Raw genomic sequence first — 10,978 nt, forward strand, 5'->3', positions numbered from 1 at the left:
CAAGAAGTATACAGAGATAATACAATTGACTGCTAAATAATGGGCACAAAACATATATTATGGATATGTCACTCATTTCACAGAACAGGTGGGAAAGATTTCATCCTCAGCCAGGTGGTGGTGGTGCACACTTTTAAATCCCAGCACTCAGGAGGCCGAGGCAGGCAGATCTCTGCGAGTTCAAGGTGTTTATCTGGATGGATCTCTGCGAGTTCAGGTGTTTATCTGGATATATATCTGTGCACCAAGTTTGTGCTATGCCCGAGGACATCAGAAGAGGGCCTCAGGTCCCTGGGAATGGAGTTATAGACAGTTGTGAGCTACCATGTAGGTTCTGTGAATTGGTGGTCTTCTGAAGAGCAACCAGTGCTCTTAACCTCAGTTGTCTTACTCTGTTTTGTAGAAGTTATTTTGTATGCATATGTGCAACTTGCAGAAATCTGTTTTCTCCTAGCATGTGGGTGCCAAGGATCAAACTTAGATGTCAGGCTTTGCAACAAGCACCTTTACCTGTTGAGAGCAAGAACATTCTTAAGATCTGTGTGACTGGAATAAGTGTTTAACTTTGTTAAATAAAGATGTGGCAAGGACTGGAGAGATGGCTCAGCAGCATTTAAGAGCACTGATTGCTCTTCCAAAGGACCAGGGTTCAATTCCCAGCACCCACATGACAGCCCACAACTGTCTGTAACTCCACTCCCAGGGGACCCAACATCCATAGCAAAGTTACCAATGCACATAAAAAAAAAAAAAATTAAAAAAAAAAAAAGATTTGTTTAAAAAAAGAAAATGAGCCGGGTGGTGGTGGTGCACACCTTTAATCCCAGCACTCTGGAGGCAGGGACAGGTGGATCCCTGAGTTCAAGGCCAGCCTGGCTAGTTCCAGGCCTGGCTCCAAAACAAAAACAAATCCTGAGCTATGCTCGCACACAAAGCCCTGGCTTTGATCCACCAGGGGGGTGGGGTGATTAACTACAGCACATCCTGATACTTGAGCAGAAACTAACACTGCAGTCATAAATCTGTTAGCTTCATAATAAGATTAAAGATTCATTTAGTATTTTGTCTGCATATATATGTGTGCATCACATGCATGCCTGGTGTCCCTGGAGGTCATAAGAGGGCATTGAATTCCCTGGAACAATTTGTACATATAATTGTGAGCCATAATGTGGGTGCTGGGAACAGAACCCCAGTTCTCTGCAAGAGGGTATTTGCTCTTAAGTGCTGAGTATTAATCCACCCCCCAAAAGTTAAGTTTTAATTAAATTCCAGAGTCAAATGGTTGAAGATAAATATATTTTCTCCTCCATGAAAATATACAAAGCTTCCCTTTCTCCAATTTGTTACTGTTAAAACACAAATAACCATCTACATCTAAGAAACTTTATTTTTGTTATTAATAATTATTTTAACATATCAGAAGAATTCACATAACAAGTTAGAGAACAAAAGTAAGCGATAATAGGAGCTTCCATTCTATCCACATTATCTACTAAGACCACGGTGTGGGCAACAGAGTGTAGATTAATTGTAGCAGTTCCTTGAATGAAAGAGTCTAGACAAAAACTTCCACAAACACAGGTTTTGGCAGTATCCAAATCTTGGCAAAGATGGAAAGGAATGATATGAGGGCCATACGAAATCCTAAATGGGGGAAAAACATGTTACTATATTGTGAATTTCATGTGTTTAGACAAGAATTAGAACACTGGATTATAATGAAATAATAATGACGGAACTCAATCTAACCATTTTATTTTTCCAACTGCTAAGAATAGGACGAAGAGATGGCAAAAAGACAACAAAATGTCCCTTGGTTTTCCTAGGTATAATCCTGAAGGTACTTTGGAGGCTGAGGCAGACTGGAGTTCAGGCCAGACAGGCCTACATGGGAGACATCTCAAACAAACAAAATGTGCCGAGGAAGCTGAATGCATGAGACCCTGTCTTAAAAAGCAAGGCTGGGTTTACTGGCTCTAATCTCAACTTCTTTGGAGGATGGAAGAGAAAGATCCTAAACTCAAGACCTGACTGAGTAGAAGGTATAACTCAGTGGAAGGGTACTTGCACCTTAAGGTTCAATCGCCATTTAAAAAAAAAGAACACTTGGGCAGAAGCAAGATGGCGAAAGGAACGTCATCCTTCGGAAAGCATCGCAACAAGACGCACACGTTGTGCCGCCGCTGTGGCTCGAAGGCCTACCACCTTCAGAAGTCTACCTGTGGCAAATGCGGCTACCCTGCCAAGCGCAAGAGAAAGTATAACTGGAGTGCCAAGGCTAAGAGACGAAACACTACCGGGACTGGGCGGATGAGGCATCTAAAAATTGTCTACCGAAGATTCAGGCATGGATTCCGTGAAGGGACAACCCCTAAACCCAAGAGGGCAGCTGTTGCAGCATCCAGTTCATCTTGAGGATTTCAGTCTGTCATAAAATAAATGTTCTGGTTTCCAAAATTAAAAAAAGAAAAAAAAAACAATTGAGGCAGGGGCAGGTAGTTTGAGTTTGAGGCCAGTTGTTGATTTTTTTTAAATATCATCTTACTATTTTATAAGCACTAAGTATTCCTGCTCTAATTACACCCTAAGTTATGACAAACACCCTATCATAAAGCAACTCAGGGACAGAAAAGGCTTACTTCACGTTATCCTTCCAGGTAACAGTCAAAGCAGTGAGGGAAGTCAGACAGGAACCCAAGCAGGAGCTGGGCACAGAAACCATGGAGGACCACTGCTTGTCAGCTCACTCATGGCTAGCTCAGGCTAATGTTCAGCCAGCTTCCTTATATAGCCTAGGACCTGCCCAGAGACAGGGCTACCCATACTGGGCTGAGTACTCTAGTGTGAACTTACTAATCAAGGCATTCCTTCACAGACATGGCCACAAACCAACCTGATAGAGAAAATTAATTATTCAACTGACACTCTTTTTTCCAGGTAATTTTAGACCGTGTGAAGTTGACAGTGATGCTAACTAGGCTAGTTCACTTCCTAGCTTCCATATCTATATGAAAGAAACATGAACAACAAAAGAAAACAAAAGCTAAAAGCCAATCAATGAGTAAAAATCAAGTCAATGAAGTTCACTCTCATGAAACCAACTACAGTTAGTGTTTAGAGCTAGGAGGAAGAGAACCGTCAGTTACTGAATCCTTCCAAGTCCAATATGTTTTGGTATAAATTAGCTCATTTAGCCTCAAAATTCTATAAAGTGGATATTATTCCAATTTCAGATGAGATTAAGAATTTAACTAATGTGCTAAAGTCATACAAATGGGTGAAGCCAGTAGTCCATTTCAAGTCTGGCTTAACGAACCACACTTCATCATTGTGCCAGATTGAAATCCTCAAATTTCTGGGTTATCAGAGCTTTTATTACTCCACCCCCGAGATAGGGTCTCTCTGTTTAACAGCTGTGGTTGTCCTGGAACTTGCTTTGTAGACCAGGCTAGCCTTGAACTCACTGAGATTCGCCCGCCTCTGCTTCCCAAATTCTGAGATTAAAGGCGTGCACCTGGAGATCTTATTAAAACAGAGCTGGTCCCCATTCTGAAAATTCCTGGTTCAGTAGGTTTTGGGTATACACCAAGAACTTGCAACTTTTAACTAGTTCCTTCCTGATCCACCTGATGGTGTTTCAGCTGCTCAGGACACTGTATTTTGAGAAATGGTGCTATACACTCATCCAGCCATCAATGTCTGATATAAGCCAGGAACACATGATAGCATATTTAAAATAAGATGTATCTATTTTTATTTTACGTGTATGAATGTTTTGCCTAAATATATGAATGTGCAATGTATGTGTGCCTGTGGAAGCATGTGCGGGTGTGGATGAACCCTTGTACAGTGGACCAGATCCTCTGGAACTAGACTTACAGGTGATTGTGAGCATCCCTAAGTGGGTGATGGGAACTGAATCCGGGTCCTCTGCAAAAGGAGTCAGTACTCTCTGACTATAAGTCATCTCTCCAGCCCAAAAATAAAACATTTAATACACAAGTAGGAAATAGTGAGAAAAAAAAAGTCCATACCCTTGCTAATTTTATATTCTTATGGGGAAAACTGATAGCAAATAAAATGTTAGAGAAAACAAGACAAGTAAAAAGTACTGTAACAACAACAAAAAATAAGTAAGCCATATAAAATAGAGAAAAAAAATCACAATAGGAGTTTTTGGGTTTTTTGTTTGTTTTTGTTTTTTAAGACAGGGTTTTTCAGTGTAACAGCCCTGGCTGTCCAGGAACTCACTCTTTAGAACAGGCTGGCCTTGAACTCAGAGATCCTTCTGCCTTTGCCTCCTGAGTGCTGGGAGTAAAGGTGTAGGTCATCACGCCAAGGAGTTATTAAAACTTGACTGTTGAGATTTTGAGATGAGGGTGAGATGGCTCCGTGGGTGAAGGTGCTTGTTGTCAAGGCCAATGACCTGAGTTCAATCCCAGAAACTAACATGGTGGAAAGCAAGAACCTGCTCCCACAAGTTGTCCTCTGGCCTCCGAATGCTGTGGCATCATACATGCCCCACTATTTCCCGATTCCACCAAAAAAACTTAAAAAAAAAAAACAAAACAAAACCAAAAATACTCTGTGTTTTAATCTGCTGGCCTAGTGTATTATAACTTATCTATACCCGAATAAACAGCCCTCGACTGCCCAAAGATCTGGGGAACATGGCATTTTTTTTTTTTTAGAATTCTATTTATTTATTTATTTATTGTGTATACAATATTCTGTCTGTATGCCTGAAGGCCAGATGAGGGCGCCAGACATCTTTACAGATGGTTGTGAGCCACCATGTGGTTGCTGGGAATTGAACTCAGGACCTTTGTAAGAGCAGGCAATGCTCTTAACCACTGAGCCATCTCTCCAGCCCCGGAACATGGCATTTAAATGTTTAATTATTGAAAGATTTTTTCATAACAGAAAGACAGGTTAGCTCCTAGCAGCAGCACTCTATTTCCTCCAAAGAAAATGAAGACAGATGGGCACAGAACAACGTCCATCTGCAATTCACTTCATCAAGTGAAAACACTAACCACTGTGCGACTGCCTTTCATCTAAACTGAAGATCTCCAGATGTGGACAAAGATTCAAATGGAGTGACTGCCTAGCTGGCTCAGGCTGAGGTAGGTTTGTCTTCCTACAGATTTCCTAATAAACAGATCTTCTAAAACCAGGCAGGCCCTGTGCTAAACAGCAAAGGCAAATATTACCCTCAATGACCATGGAGGACCCTGAGGTAGACAACTGGGTAAGTTCTCTGTCATTTTTTAATCAATAACTCCCCAATTAAAATTTTATCCTTCTCAAAGATCTCTGATGTAGTTTGACAGCTGAGAGGTTTTGTCAGTTTCAAAGGACAACCTCACCAAACAAATTTCAGTACAACTTCTTAACATGTTCTTTTTAAGATATACAAATGCAAATTATTAAAATATGTACCTGCAAGTTATAAGGTATGAGGACAAATACAAGTTATCAAATTTCTCATGTTGTATTTCATAGTCTTAAAGATACTTTTCATTGTGCAAAACATGTCAGTCATTCTGACTTACATATGCTGCTGTTTGCTGTTTTCTAAAACTTATGTTTTCACGAACTCAAAGAATTCTTGTGAGTTCCAGGGAGCTGAATTTAAGGATTCACCTTAAACAGGTCAGATACAACCCTCTCAATTCCTTGGTCCTGAAAAAATTTTTTTCTTTCTAAATTGTCCTCTTCTACCAGGTCTAAGAGACACTGGACAGTTCCACACCACAAATCCTGGACAGGAGTAAAGTGACCAAGTACCCCAAGATGTAACCAGCACCCAGCTTTCTCAGGTTCCCCAAGAAGGACTTCACTGCTTCACAAGCAGGAAGCAGTCTTGAGACCCCGCCATCCAAATTCCTTCAACCTACTATGCCTAACTCACTGCCTTTTTATTATAAGAAAAAGATGGAATTATTGTTATCTGCTGGCCAGGTCTGTCACTTGGGTACCCTGTCCCTTTAAGAGACAAGCTTTGCCCACTCCCAACCTCCCCCACCCCCCTTCTGCTGAGGCAAGTGTATCTCCCACCTCTTCAGTGTGTCACGTCCCCATCTATACTCCCTTCTCCCCTCCCACTCCATAACCCACTGAATAAACTCTATACCTGAGCTCTCTCTGCACGGTGTATCCCTCTGTCTCCTGTGTGGCCTCAGGCCACCTGCTAGGGAACCTGCAGGGGATCCCAGTGCCTGGGGCCACCTCTTTATGAATGATAACACCCTGAGTCTCATCAGACTGTCAGGATGCTACCAAAGAACCATATTTATGACTGAAAGTCTTACCTATGGGACAGTACAGCTCGAGCAGAAAACTCCAGTAACGTTAATGGTACTTGAAGCTTTACAATTGGAAGGACTTCTGGTTTTTCAAAAATATTTCCAAAAAGATCCAAGTACTCTAGGGATAGCATTTTAAATTCACAAGGTAGTTTTGTAAGTTTGTTCCGAGCTGCTGCTAGAAAACGGAGATTTTTCAGTTGTCCTATCTTGAAGGGAAGCTGAATCAGTTCATTATCACTAAGGGTTAAATTCATAAGTTCCCGAAATTGGCAAAACTGCACAGGGAGTGCCCTGAGTTTGTTCTTGCTGAGATCCAAACTCTGAAGTGACTTCTGGAGTGTGGACTGGCACAAGGACACACTAAATGACTCCAAGTGATTGTCACTAAGGTTAAGCTCTTGAAGGTGAGTGAGGTCTCCAACTGTGGCTGGAAGCTTTTTTATACAGTTGTGACTCAGGTCTAACTTCCTAAGGTTTTTTAAGCAGAGCATTCGCATATCAACTCGGGCCAGCCTACAATGAGAAACCTGAAGATGTTCCAGAGAACACGGAAAGCTCTTGCTCAGAGGATAATCCTTTTGGGAAGCGATAACCATCTTGGTTTTTAAATTCTCAAATTCTGAAGTCTTCGCCGGTGTAAGTGTTGAAAGTGGTATATTGACATCACAGCCTCTGTGAGCCATTCTTACAGCTGAAAGTAAACTCTTTAAATTGCCAGGATTGGCCTGAAAAAAAAGTTACACAATTATAAATCCCATTTTAGATACTTCATGCTTGTTTAGTTCTTCCCTTAAAAAATCCTACAGTTGCATACACAGGCTAGTAACCAGATTTTGAAATCAGCTGCAAAAAATATTTTAGCACTTGGTCTAAATTTTAACTTTCAAAGTTTGGGGGGCAGTGAGAGGGCCAGTGGGTAAAGGTGCTTGTTGTTAAGCATGACATCCTGAGCTCAGTCCCTGAAACCCAGATAGCAGAAGCATAGGACCTACTCTTGAAGGTTGTCTTTAGACCTCCACCCATATAGATACAAACATACACACAGAATAAGTAAGAGTTGGGCTGGTGAGAAGGCTCAGCAGTTAAGAGCATTTGCTACTCTTGCCGAGGACCCAGGTTTAGTTCCCAGCAGCCATATGAAGCAGCTCACAATGGTCTCAGTCTCTCTGCCTACAGATCAGAGATCAAGATGTAAAGGCCTCAGATACTGTGGCAGCACATATCTGCATGCTACCATGCTCTCTGCCACAATGACAAACTAAGCCTCTGAAACTGTAAACAAGCTCCCAATGAAATGTTTTCCTTTAGAAGAGTTGCCATGGTCATAGTGTCTCTTCACAGCAATAGAACAGTGACTAAGTCAATGTATTTACACCAGGAGTAAAGACAGATTCTAGAAAGCTATAAGTGGTGGCTTAAGTCTGTAATACCAGCACTAGAGAAGTTGAGGCATGATTGCTGTCAGTTTCAGGTCAGCTTGGGCTACCTAAGACCCTATCTCAAAACAAACAGACAAACAAACAAAAATACACCTGCAAGAACTGTTTCTAATTGTTATTTGGGCTCTCAAGATGCTTTAACAGGCAAACATTTTGTTTTCAGTATTTGTGATATGGTCTCCCTATGCAACCCTGGATGGCCAATAACTTGACACGTAGATCACACTAGACTTGGGCTTATAGAACTCCTCCTGACTTTGCTTGCTGAGAGCTGCACCTAGCTTGTGTATGTTTTGCTATAGTTTTCAATATCCTACCTTACTCAGACAGATGTCCACAGGAGGTTCCTTTAACCGGACAGTGGCTTTCCCCTCATCCACAAATTTGTTGAAGAGCTGCTCAATGTTTTCTTTTAGCTAATTAAAATCAAAGGAGAAGGGTAAGGGAGAGGACAAAACTAGTCATGACTATTCAATAACACTTACTGCAACTAGAATGTACCAGTCTTCTTCCAGGTTTTAGTTGGCTTTCAGTCCCAAAGTCTAAGTGTTTTATGAAGTTTTTCTTTGGTTGGCTTTTCTTTTTTCTTTAAAGCCAGTGAATAGTTATAGCTTCCAACCAGCTGACACTGGGTACTACTTTCCTTCATTTTAAGAGAATGTTCCCCTTCTCTCAACCCAGCTACGTGGCTATAGAAAGAAGTGCCAGCAGTAGCTCCCCACCTTCACAGCCTCAGTCCCTTATTCCGGGTGAACATGCCTTTAGCTAGACTGTATGCAAACTCCATGAGAGCAAAAAGTCTGTCTTGTTGCTATGGTAACCTCTGAGCTAGAACAGTGACTGATATAATTGGTGCTCAAAACTTTTCATAACTGATGCTTTAGTCTTAGACTTCAATAACTCTTTGCTGAGAGGCCGCTGTGTACTAGGCACCAAGATAAAAAGTTGGAGCAGTGTTGAATAAGAATGGTTAGCTAGGCGGTGGTGGCGTATGCCTTTAATCACAGCAGAGGCAGGCAGATCTATGTGAGTTGAAGGCCAGCCAACAGGGTCGACAGCACAAGTTCCAGGACAGTCAGGGCACAAAGAAAAACCCTGTCTCGAAAAACCAAAACCACAGTCTGAGACAATAACCACAGTTATTAAAAAGTACAACAAAAAGCTAAGTAGGGGTTACTATAACCTAGGCAAGGAAGCCTCACCCAGTTTAGGAGTAGAAATGGGATTGTAAGGTGAGAGAGTTGAAGGACTAGAACACATTGGGTATGTAGTAAGGGGAATAGGAGGAAATAGCATTCCAGGTGGAGGCAACATGTGCAAAGCCAGCAAGGGAGAGCTGGTAACTGTGAGAAGCCAATAACTCAGGAATTTAACAAGGAGGAAAGGTGGGAAGTGGGGAGGAGAGCAAATATGTATGGAAATAAAACAGACACCCAAGAGTGAAAGAGATAAGAACCATAAAATTCACTAAGGATTTAAACTGAGAAGCATAATTAGATCTGCATTAAAGTTTTCCTGGGAAGCCAAGTGTGGTGACTCACAACTCTAATCCCAGTACAGGCAGAGGCAGGTGGATTTCTGTGAGTTCAAGGCCAGCCTGGTCTACAAGAGCTAGTTCCCGGACAGGCTCCAAAGGTACAGAGAAACCCTGTCTCAAAAACAAAACAAAACCCAAAATAAATATGTTTTTTTAAAAAAAACTTCTCCCAGAACTAGAACTGCAGTTAAAGTCTTAGCTGAAGGAGAGAAGGACAGGATAAAGGAAGGACAACAGTAGACGTGGACTCCTTAACAGTGGGTGAACAATTTAGACTACAATTTACAATTTAGCTGGGATGGAAGAAAATGTAGTTCAGAGGGTAGAACGCTTACCATGAACCTGTGGTTCTATCCTTAACACAGAAGTACAAACCAGGTGTAATGGTTCTTGTGTGTAATTCCAGCACTTGCGAGAGAGAGGCTCGAGAATCAGGAAATCAAGGCCATCTTTAGTTCCATAGTGCTACAGCTAGCCTAGCATGCACAAGGGCCTAGGCTCAATCTCCAGCACTTCAAAAGTAAATAAGTGAATAAGTAAATAAAAATAAATAGCTTCAAAAAGTTAATACTGTAGCCGGGCGGTAGTAGCACACACCTTTAATTCCAGCACTCGGGAGGCAGAGGCAGGTGGATCTCTTGGTTCGAGGACAGTTTGATTTGCAAGAGCTAGTTCCAAGACAGGTACCAAAGAAATCCTGTCTCAAAAAACCAAAAAACCAAGCAAGCAAACAAACAAAAAACCCTCTCTTCCCTCAACTAAGTATTTGCTATGAACTATAATATATAAGGGAAAGAATCCTAGAAAACGTATAAAATGCACTAAAAAATCAGATAAAAAAGGGTAGGCGATGAATCGTTCCTTCATCTCCATAGTGGACACAAAGACATCCTGTTTTCATCAAACAGCAGTGTCTGGTAACGGAGGAGAGCGGATTTTATAAATCTCGTTTTCAAACTTCGGTTCAGTGACGGGCAGACGACTCTAGAGTTTGCCACCCTACCTACAGGTACAAACAATCTCGGGACCGCGCGCGGGCCAAGCATTTATGAAGTAAAGCAGAGGACACAGGTATACAACTTTCACAACAGCGACAGCGAGGACAATGACAACGACAGTCAGATTTAGCGCAAACTCAAGTTTGGCTAGTAGTCCCCGGCACATGCATTCTGCCTGTGTGTGCTGCAGACTGGACCCAGAACCTCAGGATTTATTGCCAAGCTTTTCACAACTGAGCTCCAGACCCAACCCCTCTTCACCATCTCCTCATGACATCTATTGTTAAACGAAAAAAAAAAATTTTTTTTTTTTTTTAAAGAAAAGCTCTGAAAAACACTGGGGCGGCACGCTTGATTGAACGAGGCTGCGGGGTCCCTCCGCCCTCACATCGCTGTCAGAGGCGGGTGGTACACGGGCCGCTCGCTGTCACCGAGTCACACCCCCGGGAGGCGGCGGCGAGAGGAAGGAGGCTCAGGGGGGCCGGGTCGCTTACCTCGTAGCGGGTCCCGCGCTTGTCCTTCATGGTGGAGACCAGCAGGCAGGCGCGGCCGCCCGACTCGGCGCGCGGCGCCTGGCACAGGCTCACCACCGCTCGCACGCCCTTGCCGCGGCTCTTGAGCCCCAAGACCGGCAGGTGCCGGCTGAGGACCTCCACCTCACAGGGCAGCCTCATCTCCCCGACAGCCGCC

At 42.6% G+C, this 10,978-nt stretch overlaps 2 protein-coding genes across 4 annotated transcripts; one reads left to right on the forward strand and one right to left on the reverse strand.

The window, feature by feature from the left end:
• Nucleotides 1-1,305: 1,305 nt before the first annotated feature.
• Lrr1 (leucine rich repeat protein 1) lies at nucleotides 1,306-10,978 on the reverse strand. Of its 3 annotated transcripts, XM_041658511.1 has the most exons (4): nucleotides 10,783-10,978; nucleotides 8,071-8,169; nucleotides 6,318-7,039; nucleotides 1,306-1,647 (listed from the first exon to the last, which is right to left on the reverse strand). In XM_041658511.1, exons 1-4 carry the CDS (start codon nucleotides 10,960-10,962, stop codon nucleotides 1,407-1,409), a joined length of 1,242 nt encoding a protein of 413 aa, XP_041514445.1. In that variant the 5' UTR covers nucleotides 10,963-10,978; the 3' UTR covers nucleotides 1,306-1,406. The 3 variants fall into 3 exon arrangements, with proteins under 3 accessions (XP_041514445.1, XP_041514446.1, XP_041514448.1); XM_041658512.1 differs by lacking the exon at nucleotides 8,071-8,169; XM_041658514.1 differs by lacking the exon at nucleotides 6,318-7,039 and having other exon boundaries at nucleotides 1,465-1,647.
• Nucleotides 2,125-2,441, forward strand: LOC121452393 (60S ribosomal protein L37-like). Its single transcript, XM_041658515.1, has one exon. The coding sequence runs from the start codon at nucleotides 2,125-2,127 to the stop codon at nucleotides 2,416-2,418; it is 294 nt and encodes a 97-aa protein (XP_041514449.1). The 3' UTR covers nucleotides 2,419-2,441.

This window comes from Microtus oregoni, unplaced genomic scaffold (assembly GCF_018167655.1).
Source record: "Microtus oregoni isolate MIOR12 unplaced genomic scaffold, Mior012 000009F_ref0000495, whole genome shotgun sequence".
NCBI classification, from domain to species: domain Eukaryota; kingdom Metazoa; phylum Chordata; class Mammalia; order Rodentia; family Cricetidae; genus Microtus; species Microtus oregoni.